General features: G+C 37.8%; 1 protein-coding gene and 1 pseudogene across 1 annotated transcript; one reads left to right on the forward strand and one right to left on the reverse strand.

The window, feature by feature from the left end:
* Positions 1-3438: 3438 nt before the first annotated feature.
* On the forward strand, positions 3439-7902 carry LOC147287360 (putative LRR receptor-like serine/threonine-protein kinase At1g05700). The gene is made up of 13 exons (XM_086241666.1): positions 3439-3617; positions 3714-4257; positions 4471-4964; positions 5062-5200; positions 5321-5392; positions 5567-5638; positions 5734-5814; positions 6027-6190; positions 6308-6531; positions 6627-6753; positions 6976-7038; positions 7143-7332; positions 7488-7902. The coding sequence occupies exons 1-13, from the start codon at positions 3518-3520 to the stop codon at positions 7900-7902; spliced, it is 2685 nt and encodes an 894-aa protein (XP_086097792.1). The 5' UTR covers positions 3439-3517.
* A 2267-nt stretch (positions 7903-10169) lies between these two features.
* LOC147287361 (uncharacterized) lies at positions 10170-12896 on the reverse strand (annotated as a pseudogene).
* Positions 12897-19793: the final 6897 nt, after the last annotated feature.

Genomic DNA, 19793 nt, shown 5'->3' on the forward strand with positions numbered 1-19793 from the left:
GGTTCTTGAATTCACATTGTTGTCTTCCAAATTGCTAAATCCCATTCCTCCTTTCTTTGGTCTCCCTAGCTTATCCCAGTTTTGCCAATGGATCTTCTTTTGATTATCCTTTTGTCCCCACCAAAATGTCGCCATAGCAGAGTTAATTTCATTACATACTGCTTTAGGGAACTTGAACACAGCCATAAGGTAGGCTGGTATTAAATCCTGCAGGTTTTATGGTCTTGCAATATACATTTTGCTTGTAATAGATACTGTATTTATATAAGTATCGAATGCAAGTATGCAACTATTTCATAAGCTAATAGTTTTTGGTCTCCAATTTCTGCATATTGTTATGTTCACAATATCCAATCTACTCTTTAGTGTTCATGTATAAAGCTGGAATTGCAAATGTCTACCTTTGTTCTGTCGTTTTGGCTACCTTTTTTTTCTTATGTGTAGATTTGGGATCAGTTCATTTGCTGGAGCCTCTGTAAGTTTGTATGCCTGTGTTTGGGCTTTCTCTGGTCGGGCTTTCACTGGTTGGCCTTTGTGGCTTTAATTATTGTCCGGAGGTTCAATGTACCCCTAAATTTCTTTTCCCACCCCTTAAAAAATGGGTCTTTTGATTTTCAAGCTAAAATTACCAATTTACTTATTTAGCAGAACAATTGGTTGCATTATTAAGATTTAGGACAAAATTCATCGTGGAGCACTCGACAACTGCATCTGCGTTTGTTAATTGTATCTACACTTATAACATTACACCTACATTATATGTTCTCAATAAAAAATACTAATTTTAAATCTTCAACCAATTAATAACCTCAAAAATATTAAGATTTAAGTAAAAAATCAAGAAATAAAATCGAGTGGTAGATGCAGATGCAGCTCAAAATGCAAGTGTAGCTATCTAGTGCTCGGCGGTTTAGTTTATCTTAACGAATGCGTACAAATTGTGCTTTAGCATTAATTATGTTATTGACTTTATGTATGATTAAGAAATTTAATTATCTAACAGTAGGAAGTAATAAATCTTAAAAGAATTCTCCTTGATCTTCCTTTTTCTCTCTCAATTATTAAAAAAAAAAGACCAACGAGAGATGACCCAAGTCAATAAAGACTAACGTATACATTGCGCTCCTTAATTTCTACAAGAGACGACAACCCAAGTCAATGAGTATGAGTCATGCAGATGCATCCAAGAAGCTTGTCTGACTTGGCAGTAACTTCTGCGTAGTAGCTAGGAGTCCCTTTCTGTACTACTTCTCATGCATGCATGCTTAGAAATGCATGAGTTTAAATCATCAATTAATTAATGGGTAATATTATAGAAAAATATCACCAAATCAATAATTAGTTAATACTTTTTAGTTACATTAGTGTTGTGGCTTTATTGATCAGTTATTGGCCCAAACACAGGGCATACAAAGGCCCATATATGTGTTTGGGATTCGCAGAGGAGGATTTGATTCTTGACCATTGTAGTAACGTTGTGTTGATTCCATTTATTTTAGACTGTGTTGTGTAGCCAAAGCAAACTACAAAAAGGATGTAAAATAAAAATAAAAAACTGCGTGTACTAGACTACTAGTCAACCAAAAATTAACACACAACTCTTTCTTATTAGTGATTACTGATGCCTTATTTTACAAGTCTTATCATCGCCTACTTGTACTTTGATGTAGCAAAGATTCATAGATTTTGACCTTCAGAAGTTAATTGATGATATGACTCATCGCCCCACTAGGGCCATGAATCTCTACGTACGCGTAGTAATTAATTAGTGTACGTTTAATTTGGACCTACAACGTACTGACCACTCATCTTGTTGTGGAAAATTTACATTTGGAAATTTAAATTTAAATTTTTTAAGGCTTTAGATCTAGTTTTAATTTTTCTAGACATAATAAAAAAGAAAAGTGAAAATTAATTTTTATATACATTAAAATTTCGTCCATATAAAGACATTTTTATAAATGAATCGGAAATTATTCATATATATAGTAGAAAATAAGAAAAATAAAAGATTAAATTATATATTAGATCTCTACATGCAATTCACATCTCCAGTCAAAATACTTTTTACTTTCGTACATATGTAATATATGAATGTTTTTGTAAAGCACTAAATTAAGCATGCATGTTTTTGTAACGCTGGTCCTCAAGTAGTTCCTCGACTGCATATGTGCAACCTTTTCTATATATCTTTATGGACTTGACTTGGCTAGCTTTCTATAGTAGCTTCCTTGTAGAATCAACCAACTAATTACTTAGTAGTCTATGCACCAGACACAGAAGCTTCGTCATTAATCTCTTTTTTGTCTTCATTAATTTTAGAGAAAATTACAGATTTGATCCACTTATTTTATACATAGTTCAATTTTGGTTCATGATCTTTTTTAAGTTTTGTTTTGGTCTCCTAATTGTTCCACTTGTTCAATAAAGGTTCAGATTTGTTTTCTCAAATTTGTCTCGCTTTTTACCCTATTAAATCTCAGCCAAATTCAACAAACATATACTTGTTTTAAAGCTATGCATCTCCTCTTGACAACCATATAAATATTATTCAAATCAGAGTTCTAAAACTCAATATAATTGGCCCCAAACTAGGGTACTCGAAGCTATCAATTTTTCCTAATTAAAAAATTTTCAGATTTTTTCAAACTTTACCAAACTTCAATTCTTTTTTATTCTTATACTCCAAATTGGTTCTTATGACTAAGAAATGATGAAATATAACTTTTACTTCAATTATAATTGAAAAAAACACTACCAAAAGGATTTAAAATTATAACTTAAAAAAAATCGTGGACAAAAATTGAACTAAATATAAAATAAGTGGACCAAAATTGAACTTAAAAAAGATTGTGGACTAAAATTGAACTAAGTATAAAATAAGTTGACCAAATTTATAATTTCCTCTTAATTTTATTGTAAAAACTAAAGTACAGTCGACACGTTTTTTTTTTTCCTTCTAGAAAGATACTTTAATATAGAAGCATCATAAGATGCATAAGTATTTTGAATAGCCATATAGATTACACCATCCATAATCTAAACATGGAAGTAAGGAGAAAAAACTTTCTAAGAGCAATTAACAAGTTAGTATTGACTCATGAGTTTGTAATACGAAGAGTACGTCAAAGGAATCAAGTTGCATATATCCAAGTACTTAAGGTTAGTCTAAGTAATGAGAGACGATGGGAAGTTATGATACATATATATATATATATATATATGCATGCTAGGATTAATTTGAATAGGATAAGGGTTTCAGTCTTTAGAATCAAATTCTAAAGTTGCATATTCTAAGAAGCTGCTTTATATAGATTAAATATAATAGAAATGGGAGGACCATTGCCATGAAACGTAGCAAAAACGTACAGATCGATCCCGGAAAACTTCAACTTAATATTAATTAGGAACCGCCATGACCCACTTATAGATTATATATATATATATATATATAGATGTTATTCATATATTGAAGACATACCTGCATCCCTTGCTTGTTAATTTCCAGAGTATAATAATGATGTTGCGGACATTCAAGCAAATCTTCCTCTTTGCAGTGCTTGCTGGTTTTCCTCTTAATCTTATGCTCCTCCTAGTTCATGCCCAAAATCAATCAGGTATATATATGAGCACCCGTAGCATTATATATAGAACATTTTAATTTGATCAACATATTATAACAATATTTGTCTGTTCCTTTCATTACTCCGCAGGCTTCATTAGCATAGATTGCGGCCTACCCGAAAATTCTAGCTACAGTGAAAAGAATACAGGCCTTGACTACATTTCAGACGCCAACTTCATAGACACTGGTGAAAATAAGTATGTATCGTATGAATACAGAAATAGAAAGCAACAGCCGTACGGGTCTCTTAGGAGCTTCCCTCAAGGAAGCAGGAACTGCTACAAAATAAACGTTACAAGTGGCACCAGATATTTGATACGAGCAACTTTCTTTCATGGGAATTATGATGGCAGAAACGGATTACCAGAGTTCGAACTACATCTCGGGCCCAATTTGTGGGATTCAGTGAAGCCTCGGAATGGCTCCATTGACGTTGTCAAGGAGCTCATACATGTCCCTCTGCGAAGCTACATACATGTTTGTTTGGTGAACACAGGCTTTGGGGTTCCATTTATTTCAACAATTGAGCTCAGGCCCTTACCTAGTAACGCTTATAAAACACAACAGAACCAGTCCATGGCACTTTTTAGGCGTTTCGACACAGGTTTAATAGCCAACCGCATTTCATACAGGTGAATACTCAATGTTTCGAGTAGCCAGTCAGACAATTGATCGATTTTGGGTTGAATGTTCTAATTTTAACATGCAATAAATTACAATACATTGCCGTATGTGTTTGATTTTTTCTTCTAATTGCAATCAATTGTAGCCGGACCATTGATTTTTGATTAGATATATATATATATACTAATAAAATGTTTCTGTACGTGTTTTAATTAATTCAGGTACCCAGCGGATATTCATGATCGCTTCTGGCAATACTATAACTATAACAAGGATGATTGGACACAGTTGAACACCTCATCCATAGTCGACTATGACGCTCACAACAACTACCAACCACCATCTGTTGTTATGCGCACTGCTGCCACCCCAAAAAATAGAAGTGATTCCTTGGTTATTACCTCCTGGCCGCCTCAGAATGCTGATAGAGATGCAGAATATTATAGTTACTTGCACTTTGCAGAAGTTGAAAAGCTCCGACCCAACCAGTCTAGACTGCTCTATACTATAAGGGATGGACGCAAACATGGGCCAATTGCTCCTAAATACTTGTACACAACTACTGTTTTAAGTACAAAGCCTTGGAGTTTTACAGGACAGTTTGTTAATATTACTATCACTGCAGCTGATAACTCTACCCTTCCTCCCATCCTCAATGCTTTCGAGATTTATATAGCAAAGAAATTCTCAGAATCAGAAACAAACCAACAAGATGGTTAGTAATTACCTTATTATTTTGCCACTATGCAATTAAATGATTAATTGATTTAATTTGATGGGGTTTTCGATCTGTTTGTGTATGAAAATATTAGTTGGTGCAATCACAAACATCAAGTCAAGTTATAACATTGGAAAGAACTGGCAAGGAGATCCATGTGCCCCTCAAAAGTACTCATGGGAAGGTGTCAAGTGTAGCTATCCTGAAAATGAACCCCCAAGAATCATATCCTTGTAAGTATCATTGTCTCTATTACACACAAAGTTAGTCATGATCGATCATGACATATATTCATATTAATTAATTCAAGTTCTTATTGTGTTTAAAATACGGATCATATATGCAATCTGCAGGAACTTGTCCTCAAGTGGATTAACAGGGTCCATAGCTTCTTCTATTTCCAATCTCAGCATGATACAGACTTTGTAAGTATAAATGTGACAATCAGTTAATTTCCAAACTAATGACAAGGTAGAGTGATAAACAGCATGTGGTCAGAATTTCATTTGTCACAATCTGTTTAATGATCAACAAGGTATCAGATCAGAATTTCATTTGTCACAATCTCATAAATGAGTTGATGCTGCTCATGATTTCAGGGATTTATCGAACAACCACTTAACAGGAGTAATTCCAGATTTTCTCTCTCAATTCCCAAATTTAGCTGCCCTGTAAGTTATTTCGTTAAGCATGAACTGCAAATGATAATAATTAATTAGTTAGAAAGCATAGTGATGATGGATACATGCTTAATTTACCTTCGCAGAAACTTGGAGAAAAACAACCTGACAGGCTCCGTTCCGGTAGGGTTGATAGAAAGAGGAAAGAATGGTATGCTATCATTGAGGTAAGCTTTATTTAGAAAACCATGACCTTTAAACTTTTTGTTTGACTCACCTTAAAAGTACTGTGTATTAGAGCATAGGTCAATTGTACCGTAGATGTTAACATCTGCTATGTTAACATCTGCTAGCTACTAATATTAAATAGGAATTTATAATTGATTATTATAATTAATCAAAAACTAACTACAGTTTCCATCAACCATTTTGATGCCAGTTTGTGCGAAAATCCAAATCTATCCGAAAATGTTTCTTGCAAATTAAGAAAGAAGAAGAAGAAGAATTTTGTTATTCTTGTAGTAGTGTCAATCATTGGAATTTTTGTCCTATTAACTGTAGCAGCAATCTGCTGGTGGCGATTTCAAAGGAAAAGACAACATGGTAAGACTTCAACATATTTGTTAATTGATCATTTGGAGATAAATAATGAAGGCTGATGGTTTTGATTGTATAAATATGCAAGCATAGATGCTCATTAAAATTGCAATGGCCTTATAGGAGATGTCACAGATGCAAACGCCACCATTCAATTTGGGTCATTGGAGTCGACAAAACGAAAGTTTACATATTCTGAGATACTCAAGATCACCAACAACTTCGAGAGGGTTCTTGGCAAAGGTGGATTTGGAACAGTTTATCACGGATGCATAGACAAAACTCAAGTAGCTATCAAGATGCTCTCGCCATCAACAGTTCAAGGGCTTCAACAATTTAATGCAGAGGCACGTTTGTCCAAATAAACTAACACAATGTTAATTTCTATCTTAATCTTATATGATAAACTAAGATGTGAAGTTTGTGGTATCTTAAATTACAGGTTGATATTCTTATGAGAGTTCATCATAAGAACTTGACAAGCCTTGTTGGATATTGCAATGATGAAACCAACATAGGGCTCGTCTATGAGTACATGGCCAATGGAAACTTACAGGAACAACTTTCAGGTTTGGCAGCAATTGAAATTATTCTGTAGTAGAATTCACCATTAGTTTCTCGAGTATTAGTTCTAAACTTTTGGGATTGTCAATAACTTAATTAACAGAGGCTTTATATATACTTGAAATCAAATTGTTTCAACTAAATAATTTAATTCAATAGTACTCTTCCTTTGTAAGTTGAGACACAGAACAAAAAGTCTAAGGCTCTTTAATTTTTAATGGATGTAGATGGCAGATCAAATATCTTGACTTGGGAATACAGACTTCGAATGGCAACAGACGCTGCACAAGGTCTGCAACTAAATAAATGATTGTCATGATTCTTTATTTAGTTAGCATTTCCTTTTATCTTCTTGAATTTTTTGTGTAAGTGATGCCTAAATTTTGAAATGCAGGATTGGAGTACCTGCACTCTGGTTGTAAGCCACCTATAATGCACAGGGATGTGAAATCAACAAATATCTTGCTGAATGAAAGTTTCCAAGCCAAACTTTCTGATTTTGGCCTATCCAGAAATTTCCCTACTAATGATGGGATTCGGGCGTCGAGCCTTCTTGGTGGCACTCCAGGGTACCTTGACCCTGAGTAAGTATTTTTCATTATTTCAGTGAATCAAATTGTAAACATCAATTAAATAAAGCAACAAGAGCAATGAAGAAAGAAACTAGAATTGACCTTTTAGAAAAATCTTTTGGATCAGAAGATATGATCTGAGTTGCATTGCATGATTTGGCTTGCAGGTTCTTCCTAACAAACAGGTTAAATGAGAAAAGTGATGTTTACAGCTTTGGGATTGTGCTGTTAGAGATTATCACAAGTCGACCTGCTATATCGAGAACGCATGATGAGATCATTAGCATTAGCCAATGGGTTGGTTTCATGCTTGCAAAAGGAGACATTTACAGCATAGTTGATCCAAGATTAGAGGGAGATTTCAATGTCAACTCAGTCTGGAAAGCTGTGGAAATAGCAATGGCATGTGCATCTATAAGTGCCATAAAAAGGCCACTCATGAGTCAGGTAGTGGTAGACTTGAAGGAGTGTTTGGAAACAGAACTGGCTCGAACGAAGCAGAGCCATGAAACTGAATACAGAAATTCCATTGAGGTGATGCCTGAGAATTCGATCACTAATCTAACTCCCTCGGTTAGGTAGAATTATTATTTCAATCCTGCAGGTTAGCACATGCTAAGATCCTGCAGGTTCTATAGGCTTAATATACAATCTCTTTGTAATATAGATGCCACAGTATGCATGATTGCAACTAATTTTTTTAAGTACATAATGCATCTTCTTGAGAAAGGAGGCTGGCTGCATGTGCAAGAAATTGAATAAATTCACCCTCAACTGTTGTGGACCAATTTCCTAAACCAAAAAAAAACTTTTTAGCAACCTTATTTTTCATTTAGTCAAGGTAATAGTGTCTCCTTATAACTTGCTTACATTTTTAGAGCTGATGATATATATTATGACTTAAACCAAGTATATGTGAATAAGAAGGGCTACTTATATAAAGATTGTAGATTCATGTCCACATAACAAGTTTTGTTCTAGAAATAGGCTTTTCTCAATAAAATAAAATAAAATATATAAGACCTTAATTTCTTTGTGCGCTGGGGTTTGGCTCATATAGGTCTCCTCAGTCACACAAAAATATGAATTCCATGGTGTCTTAAGAGTACTGTAGCCATGGTGTCTTAATATGACTTGATGTTACGGGTCGACGTTATGGCCATGCCGACTATGTCTCGACCCTATTTGTCAACCACAGAGGTTTTTTTGTTAGAGCCTTGAAGGGTGCTTTGGTCCAAAATATGGCCAAAGAGTTCTAAAAGTAAGTTTTTTTTTTTTAAAAAAAAAGAGGTTATAAAAATAATGTGCTCTAAACAAAACAGAGAAACATAAATAAAAAACAGTCCAAAAAGGAAAGAACCAAACAAACTACAAAGTAACAAACAATTAAGCTGCTCGAAACAAAACTAAATCAACAGCCGCCGCCTAATCTTCTAGCAAACCTTGAGCAATTAACACATCGAGTAGGGAAGATGGGGGATTCTCATCCCATGTAGAAGAGACATCTTCCTTCTTGCTACCAAGTCAGCAGTGAATTGAGTCAAAGGATGAGTGCAGCAAATTAAGATTTCCTAGCGAATCTCTTTTCGCACTCCTTGCACAGAAAACACCACTTCTTGTGTATCAGAATCAACCACCACATTCCCAAAACCTTTCTTTTTAGCACAACACAGATCCTCAAGGGCAGCCATGCCAGCCACTTGTAAAGCTTACACTGGATCAGGCATAATCTTTTGAAACACAGCCTTACACCTGACCTTCCAGATTGTCCAGGAAATAAAGCAAATCCAAGACAAAACAAAAGAAGTTGCAGATTTCCTATGTTCTAGAACTTGCAACAACCAAGAGTCATAGGAGGTAATTGCAAACTTATTTATATATCTTATAACCTAAGCAATCAAACCAAACTCCCTCCACCCAGCTGTATAACAGCAGGATATGTTCAACAGACTCAGGATATTTATGACAGATGGGGCAAAGAGGGTTAGTAATTACCTTTCTTTTGTGCAGGTTTGCATTACAATTTAGTGAGCGTATGAAGTGAGCGTATTTAGTGAGCCTGTCCACCACTACCAAAATCACTGTTTTTCCCTTGCTTAGTGGTAACCCTACAACAAAATCCATGCTTATATCAGTCCACACATGCTCAGGGATTGGCAAAGGCTGCAGCAAACCTGGAGGGGAGATTGTTTCATACTTGTTTTGCTGGCAAATAGCACATTCAGCTACCCATTGCTTCACATCATTCTTCATACCCTGCCAATAAAACCCTCTTTTCAGCCTCTGATATGTTTTGAGCACACCTGGATGGCCTGCAGTAGGAGTCGAATGGTGTTCATCAAAAACCTTGTGTCTCCATGGAGAAGATGGACTGAGAACCACTCTAGCTTGATACTTGAGAAAACCATTATCCACATGAAATTTTCTCAGCCTAGGTTGATCATCAAGGTTAGGATCCAAAGAAGCTACCTCTTGTAATTTATTAAGGATCCACTCATCCTGCTCTACATGCTTCCTCAATTCATCCAGCCATCCAAAATATGGGTAAGATATGGCTTGGAGCTTAATTGTAGACTCTTCTAGCTGTTCAGACCCTTGCATTCTTGATAGTGCATCAGCAACCACATTGTCCACACCATGTTTGTACTAGATTTCATAGTCATACCCCAAGAGTTTGGCTGCCCATTTTTGCTGAAAGGGTGTGTTTGCTCTCTGTGTTAAGAAAAAACTTGAGACTATTGTGATCAGTATTGATCACAAAATGTCTTCCTTGAAGATAACTCTGCCATTTCCTGATTGCAGAGACAATTGCAATCAGCTCTTTTTCATAGACTGAAAGGGCTTGATTCCTAGCTAGGCCCAAGAGCTTGGCTTGTAAATGCTATGGGCCTTCCCCTTTGTTGTAGCACAGCTCCTATCCCATTCCCAGAAGCATCACATTCCAAAGTAAAGGGAATGTTAAAATCAGGGAGAGCCAAAACTTGTGGGGATACCATTATATCTTTGAGCTTCTGAAACGCCTCTGTAGCTTCATTATCCCAATGAAATCCATCCTTCTTAGTGAGCTTGTACAATGGTTGGCAAATTTTGCCATAACCAGGTACAAACTTTCTGTAGTAACCAGTGAGGCCTAAGAAACCTCTCAATTCCTTCACATTTCGAGGTACTGGCCAATCCACAATGGCCTTGAGCTTGGAGGGATCAGCAGAAACCCCTTCCCTGGAGACTATATGGCCCAAATACTCCACTTTACATTGTCCGAAAGCACATTTTTGTTTCTTAACATATAGCTGATTGTCTTGTAATACTTGCAAAGCCTGTTGAAGGTGTTTCAAATGATCCTCCCAAGTGCTGCTATAGATTAGGATGTCATCAAAAAATACCAGAAGAAATTTCCTCAAATAGGGCTTAAACAAATCATTCATCAAGTTTTGGAAAGTGACTGGAGCATTGGTAAGCCCAAATGGCATCACCATAAATTCATAGTGTCCTTCATGAGTTCTGAAGGCTGTCTTTTCAATATCTTCAGAGCTCATTCTTATCTGGTGATAGCCTGATCTCAAGTCCAATTTGGTGAAGTATTGGGCACCAAATAGTTCAACCAGCAAGTCGTCAATAAGAGGAATTGGGTACTTGTCCTTGATTGTGAGTTGATTGAGCTCCCTATAGTCCATGCACATCCTCCAAGTGCCTTCTTTTTTCTTAACTAGCAGCACGGGTGAAGAGAAAGGACTGTGACTAGGCCTTATAAACCCGAAATTGAGCAATTCTTGGACTGCTTTCTCAATCTCTGTCTTTTGTAATGGTCCATAATGGTAGGGCCTTATACTTGGGGGTTTCGCACCATGAACCAGGGGTATTTTGTGATCATGAGGCCTGCTGGGAGGCAATGTAGATGGAGTTTGAAACACTGCGTCGAAAGAATGTAACACAGTCTGCAATTCCTCCATTTGCTTGCTGCTCAAATCACTGGCCTCAAGTTTTTCAGCCTCAATTGAATACAAGAGTAGGCCCAAACTAGAAGTCATTAACTCCTTTTCAATCTGATGTAGAGATGCTTCTTGAATTAAGGGGGCTTGAGTATCAATACTAGACAAGTGGTATGGGATTGAATTCACAGTGAACTCCATAGTGAGGAGTTGGAAATCCCACAAAATTAGGCTTACAGAGGCTAGCCACTTGATTCCCAATACTACGTCACAACCCCATAAAGGCAATACTTACATTTCAGCATCATAAGTATAACTCCCCATATCTAAAGAAGCCTTCAAACACCCACTGCTTTTTACTTTCCCACCATCTGCAATCATGACCTCAAACTGATTGGTTGTGTGAGCTAACCACCCCATTCTTTTAACCAACCTAGAGTCCACAAAATTATGTGTACTCCCAGAATCTAACAGCACTCTCACAGCACAATTCCCAATCATTCCCTTCACTTTTATGGTTTTGAGTGACTGTTTGGCTTCAGTGCCATAAAATGCACACTCACTTAACTCCATATGTTGCAACGTACCCATAGAATCAGTGGTGTTTCCCTTGTCCACCACAAGCTCCTCATCTGTAAATTCCCCTTCCTCAATATCAAAGTTCACATCAAGCAAGAGAAGCTGCTTTTGATTGCACCGATGGCCCCTAGTATACTTCTCATCACAGTAGAAACAAAGCCCTTTGGACCTCTTGTTTTGCACCTCCTCTGGAGTGAGTTTTCTAACGGGTATATTACCAAACTTGGAAAGGGTGTTGGATCCAAATTTAGTGGCTGTATTCGTGTGGATTGGTGGAGCTGGAAGAGCTAATGGTTGGGTTTTAACATTGGGGTTGGATTTGGGCGGAACAGGTTTCAATTCAGTGAGCTTGGTATCTATTTGGACAGCAATGGAAATTGCCTCATGAACAGTGGCTGGTTTAAATAGCTTAACATCAAATTTCAACTCATTTTTTAAACCACCCAGAAAGCAACTCTTAAGCAACACAGGTCCAACATCTCTAGTACGAGTAGCTAATCGACGAAATTCATAGATATAGTCCTTGAGAGTACCCGTTTGCTTGAGCTTAAACAGTGCCTCGGCACTATCATCAAATTCAGAAGGCCCAAACTCCTTGCAAAAGGCCCCGATGAAGTCCTCCCAACGAGGCGTGGTGACAAGGCAGTTCATCCACCTGAACCACTGCAAGGCTTCATGCTCAAGGTTAAAGGAGATGGTAACCACCTTCTGATGCTCCGGCGTGTTGTAGAAGGTGAAGAATTGCTCCGCCTTGTAGATCCAGGCGAGCGGGTCGTCGCCGGCAGCGAATCGAGGAAATTCGAGCCGAGGCTGCCATTGGTGACGTTGCTGAGCTCCTCCACCCCCATCAGCATCGATACGCCGTCGAAAACGAAAATGGCCACCAGCCGCAACCTCTGCCTCGTCATCGGAGCCGCCACCCCCACCACGAGCAAGATCGCGACGAAGCTGGGCAAAGTAAGGGGCGAGGCGGTCATCGATCGTGTCAGGGATGGAATCGCGGAGGGCCTGGAGGTCGGCGGTGAGAGTACCAACCGAGGTTTCAATGGTGGTGAAACGGGTCTCCATTTTACGAGGTCGAGTCAAATAGCGCGGCATAAAAGGAAGGGAACAGAGGATCGGGTTGGCTCTGATACCAAATGGTGAACCTCTTTCAACCTTAACCTAACTATGCAAAGAATTGAGAAAAGAGTGGAGATGATAGAGGAAGAAGAAAGGAGCAGAGCTCCAATGGAGTCACTGCTGTTATATTCGTAAACCAGAAAATACAAACTGTTTTCCTTTGGAAAGCCATCAGACAATTTAAGGCTTCCCACCCACAACTCGTGTGCCACCTGGCCCACTCCCAATAACAACCAAAAGACCCAATCCTAGTTACAATAGTAAAACTGTAATGTAAATGAGTAAATGAGTAACAGTAAAATCACAAGGTTCCTAACAAATAAAGCAAATCCAAGACAAAACAAAAGAAGTTGCAGATTTCCTATGTTCTAGAACTTGCAACAACCAAGAGTCATAGGAGGTAATTGCAAACTTATTTATATATCTTATAACCTAAGCAATCAAACCAAACTCCCTCCACCCAGCTGTATAACAGCAGGATATGTTCAACAGACCCAGGATATTTATGACAGATGGGGCAAAGAGGGTTAGTAATTACCTTTCTTTGTGCAGGTTTGCATTACAAGCCACATTGTTGGAATCTGCTTTCCAAAGAAACTGCTTGATCTTATATATGTAAGGAATTTGCTCCCCAAATCTTACTCCAAATTCGATTATCAATCTGCTGAGAATTGTAGGAATGAACTGCATTCGGAATGTCTCTTTCAGTGTGGCTCAAGTAATAATTAACCTGTTCTTACTAAGTAACAACCAGATTTTACTAAAGGCCAAATAAATCTGTCATCCTATAATCTAGATGAAATAGGAATCTCCTCAATTGCTTTAACTAGATCGTCATCGAAATAGAATTTAGCCTTGTCAAGCATCCAAAATAGGAGCATTAGTACCAAGCACCCACACATCTCTCCATATAGCAATGGAGCTCCCATTTATAACTTGCCATTTAGCACCTGAAAGACCATGCCTAAATTCACATTGAGGGAGGTATATATCTTTTAAAGTTCGGGCCCATAGAGAGTCTGGTTCTTGAATTAATCTCCACTCTCCAGGCTTGATTTGCTAACAAAGCCAAGTTGTAGTCTTCCAAATTTCTAAATCCCATTCCTCCTTCTTTCTTTGATCTCCCTAGCGTATCCCAGTTTTTCCAATGGATATTCTTTTCATTAACCTTTTGTCTTCACCAAAATGCTGCCATAGCAGAGTTAATTTCATTACAAATCGCTTTGCAATTCCAATTTGATTTTTAAGATTTTTTTTTTTTACCTTTGTCTGTCGTTTGGGCTTCCTTTTTCCTTATCTGTATATTTGGGATCTGTTCAGTTGCTGGAGCCTTTTTATGCCTGTGTTTGGGCTTTCTTTGGTTGGGCTTTCACAAGTTAGCCTTTGTGGCTTTAATAATTGTCGGGAGGTTCTAAATGTACTCTTAAATCTCTTTTCTAAAAAAATGGTCCTTTAATTTTTCAAGCTAATATTACTAATTTACTTAAGGGAAATTTATGGGGGTGTATTCAATTAAGATTTTAATGGACTTTTGTAGGGTTTTTCAAAGTCATTGACTTTGGTAGAGTTGATGGATTTTTAACGACTTTCATAAACTCCACATAAAACTTTGACAGAATTCTATTTAGAGTTTCCCTAACTTTTCTCATAGACTTCTAATAACTTTGATATAATTTTTCATTATTTATTTTAAGATTTCTCCAATATGTTTTTTATTTTTTTGTCCTCCGTGAGTGAGTGGAATGAGGATGAGTTTCAAGACCGAGATGCATGTGTTATAAATTGTCCTAATATTGCAAACAATATAAAAAGTTGGGGCTAGAATTGTAGGAACCAAAATTATTTTGTTCCATAATTTATTATAAGTGTTTTGAATTTTATGTTTTTATGTTGTTAGATTGTCAAATATTGTGTTTTAACGAGTTGTTAGAATTTGTCTAATTGAATTGATAGGTTGAGAACATTATATGATGTGGTGGTAATATTATTTCTCAAATTATGAATATATAATCTTGTGATTTTGTTGAATACTTAAAGACTGTGAAGTGGTTGGTTTGAATATCTTGCTGTTACATTGCATTGTGGCAACGCTGTTGGTTCTAACCCAGGATGAGGAGTCAACTAAATATAAGAGAAAAAGAAAATTAATATAAGAGGATATAGTAATTAGAAAAAAATAAATTAAGAGGTGGGTGAAAAAATAAGATTAGGGGGTTTAGCATCACTCTTTAAAAAATAAATAAATATCACTTTTTTAATAGCTTTTTAATATTTGAAATCCTTTGAAATCTGCAGGGGGAGCGCTAGAGAATTATTGACTTTGATATAACATAATTTACACTACAAAGTCTATGAAAGTCTTTTAAAGTCTATCATTTAATAAAGTCAATGACTTTTTGAATACCATGTCAGTTTTATAGACTCTCTAAAAATCTTAATTGAATACAATAGACTTTTTAAAAGTATTGATTGAATACCACCAGACTTTTATAAACTCTTTAAAAGTTTTGATTGAATACCACCAGACTTTTTAATTCCACCAAAGTTATTTAAAATCCTAATTGAATGCACCCTCCTTAGAGTTCAGTCCATTTTATGAATCTTTTTTAGACTAAGACCGATAGTGATTTAGGGTTTTTAATTAAATCCTTTTATTTTTCTTTTTTGACGGCTTTAGCTTCTACAAAACTCACTCTACACCCTAGGAAGGGAAATACCTTCAAATAGAGGGAAATATTCTTCAAATCGGGGAAAGACTTTATTATGAATTAAAATGATTTTCTTATAAATTTTAAAACACTCCCGATCTCCATCTAAAATCTGTTTTTCTAAACGATCTAAGTCTAATTATCTCTTTACTTAATTACCTAGTAGAATGTACAGTCGGTTGCATTATTAAGATCTAGGACAAAATTAATTGTCGAGCGCTCGGCTACTGCATCTACGTTTGTAAATTGCATCTACACTTATTACATTGCAGTATTGCACCTATATTATACATTCTTAAACAAAACACTAATTTTAAATTTTCAACTAATAAATCTCTAAAACACACTACAAAAAAACCAAATCAACCCAGTAAACATTAATATTTAAGTAGATTATCAAGAAAAATTATTGAGCGGTAGATGTAGATGCAGATGCAATTCAAAATGCAAATACAGCTGCTGAATATTCGACGGTCTAATTTAGCTTGATGGATGTGCTTAATGTGTATGAAATTACGAATTGTCCTTAGCATAAATATATTATTGACTATATTTATGATAAAAAATTTAATTATCTACTAATATGGAGTAATAAACCTTAAAAAAATTCTCCTTAACCTTCCATTTTCTCCCTACTTAGAAAAATATAAAAAACCAACGAGAGATGACCCAAGTCAATAAAGACTAACGTATACATTGCGCTCCTTAATTTCTACAAGAGACGACAACCCAAGTCAATGAGTCTGAGTCATGCACATGCATCCAAGAAGCTTGTCTGACTTGGCAGTAACTTCTGCGTAGTAGCTGGGAGTCCCTTTCTGTACTACTTCTCATGCATGCATGCATGCTTAGAAATGCATGAGTTTAAATCATCAATTAATTAATGGGTAATATTATAGAGAAATATCACCAAATCAAAAATCAGTTGATACTTTTTAGTTACATTAGTGTTGTGGCTTTATTGATCAGTTATTGGCCCAAACACAAGGCATACAAAGGCCCATATAGGTGTTTGGGATTCGTAGAGGAGGATTTGATTCTTGACCATTGTAGTAACGTTGTGTTGATTCCATTTATTTTAGACTGTTGTGTAGCCAAAGCAAACTACAAAAAGGAAGTAAAATAAAAATAAAAAACTGCATGTACTAGTCAACCAAAAATTAACACCCAACTCTTTCTTACTCGTCATTAGGAAGCATATGGAAGAAGCACTCCAAGTTGAGTACCTCGCTGAAGAGGATCCACGAGCTCTTTGGGTTGCTCTGGAAGAGCGGTTTAACCATCAGAAGACCATTTTCTTGCCTGAAGCAAGACATGACTGGCAGAACATCCGTTTCCAGGATTTCAAATCCGTGAATGAGTATAATTCGGAAATCTGCCGGATCCGGTCACTCCTCAAATTTTGTGGGGAGGAGCTCACCGAAGCTGACCTATTGGAGAAAACTTTCTCCACCTTCCATGCCTCATGTTTGGTCCTGCAGCAACAATACAGGGAGAGGAATTTTACCAAGTTCTCGGCATTGATCACTACTATGTTGCTCGCTGAAAAGAACAACAACTTATTAATGAGAAATGATCAAGCCCGACCTGTCGGTACTAAAGCAGCACCATTGCCTGAAGCAAATGCTGTTGCTCATCGCAATTCAAACCGCGATAGAGGATACCGAGGTCATGGAAAGGGCACGAAGTCCGACCGCCCGGGAAATGGAAGGAAAGGTTCTCAGAGGAATGGCCCGTATGATCGAGGCCAACGCGGCCAAGGCCCACGCGGTCATGGCCCACGAAACCCGAATTCTAGTGGCCAAGGCCCACGTGGTAGGAACCGCGGTCCCTCGGCCCCAAGAACTCGAGATGAGAGGAACACTGGTCCGGCCCGTCGCCACCAGAATCAGAACCAAAATCAGAATCAGAATCAGAATAATCTATGTTACCGATGTGGAGGAACTGATCACTGGTCTCGCACCTGCCGTGCATCAGCGCAAGCTGTAAATGAGTATCACGCCAGTCGCGGAACTCGAGAGACCAATCTCGTTGAGGGATCATTTCCTATGGATACCACCTTAGAGGTCACTGATTTCCAGGCTGCTACTGGACACTTCGAGGATTAGAAACTCGATGACATGGATATGATCGGCGCTTGTGCCGTATTTATTTTCTGAATAATGTTTTTCTTATTCAGATTATTTTGGTGATTTATGATTTGGATTATTTGTTTTGAAAATTTGGTTATGCTCGAATATTATTTAATTCAATTAAGTTATTTTCATACATGTGATCCATTGAATTAAATTTATGAATAGGCATGTTTTGTGGGGAAGTTTGTTGTCTGGGTGACAGTGCTACTACGCACACCATACTCCAAGATCGGAAGTATTTTTCAAACTTATTGCCTACTCATACCTCTGTGACAACCATATCAGGCCAATCCAACCTGATAAAGGGTCATGGCAAAGCCCATTTTATGTTGTCCAATGGTACCGAATTTACCATTAATGAGGCCTTATATTCTCCATGTTCCAGAAGAACGTTGTTGAGTTTTAAGGATATTCGAGCCAACGGTTATCACGTTGAAACCACTGAGGAAAATGGAGTGGAATATCTTTGCATAACCTCCAATTTGTATGGCCAGAAGCGTACATTGGAGAAATTGAAATGCCTATCGAGCGGTCTCTATATGACCACCATTAGATCGATTGAGGCAAATCACATAGTTAACCAGAAGTTAACCAATTTGAGCAGTTTCTTGCTATGGCATGACCGGTTGGGACACCCAGGTCAAAGTATGATGCGCCGTATCCTCAATTCATCACACGGGCATCCCCTTACTAATAAGGATCTTGTGTTTAGTGACACACTATGCCAAGCCTGCTCGCTCGGAAAGTTGAATACTAGACCATCATATGCAAAGACTAGTAAAGACTCCGCCCTTTTCCTGCAAAGGATACAAGGGGATATTTGTGGACCTATCCAACCACCATGCGGACCATTTAAATATTTCATGGTTTTGGTTGATGCATCGACAAGGTGGTCACATGTTACACTATTGTCCACAAGAAATGCTGCCTTTGCTAAACTCCTCGCCCAGATCATTAAATTGAGGGCTCACCACACGGATTATCCTATAAAGTCCAGAAGATTTGATAATGCCAGAGAGTTTACATCGAAAACTTTCGATGATTATTACATGTCCCTTGGGATTGCTGTTGAACATCGAGTTCCCCATGTTCACACCCAGAATGGTCTCGCAGAAGCGTTCATTAAAAGATTACAAATGATCGCACGAACCTTGGTTATGCGCACCAAGCTTCCAATTTCTGCGTGGGGCTATGCAATCTTGCATGCAGCCATGTTGGTCCGGTTGAGGTCCACTGCTACCTAACCTTACTCCGCGTTACAGCTGGTGACTGGGTACGAACCTGACGTTTCGTACTTACGCGTATTTGGGTATGCAGTTTACGTGCCAGTTGCGCCGCTACAACGTACCAAAATGGGTCCTCAACGAATGATGGGCATATATGTCGATTATGAATCCCCATCCACTATACGCTTTTTAGAGCCCTTGACAGGCGATCTCTTTACCGCTAGATTTGCGGATTGTCACTTTGATGAGACAGTCTTCCCGCCGTTAGGGGGAGATAAGAACGTCACCGTTCCTGAAGAACGACGTGAATTGACGTGGAATGTCCCCACTATGTCTCATCTCAATCCCCGAACCGCACAATGTGATAGTGAAGTGCGGAGAATTCTAGATCTACAGAGTATAACTCATAATATGCCAGACGCATTCTCTGATCTAGCTAAAGTGACGAGATCACATATGCCTGCTGCAAATGTGCCTGCAAGGATATCCGTCCCCGAAGGACGTGTCGTCCCAGGAGGACGTGTCGTCCCAGATGGACGAGGTACAACAATAGTGGCTAACCAGTCATATGTCCCTGCCCAGAAGTGAGGTTGACCACTAGGTTCGATGGACTCTTATCCCTGGAAGAGGATAAATTTGGCACAAACGAGTCCCCTTGACATCGCGATCTCAATCGATCCATCTCACGAAATAGTTCCGGATTATGGGTCCGTCCCAGAAGAGACAGCGTTGGGGGACGCTCCAACATCTGAACCCACTCCCGAGAACATAGAG

Source organism: Dryas octopetala, chromosome 4, assembly GCF_963921425.1.
Source record: "Dryas octopetala chromosome 4, drDryOcto1.1, whole genome shotgun sequence".
Taxonomy (NCBI): domain Eukaryota; kingdom Viridiplantae; phylum Streptophyta; class Magnoliopsida; order Rosales; family Rosaceae; genus Dryas; species Dryas octopetala.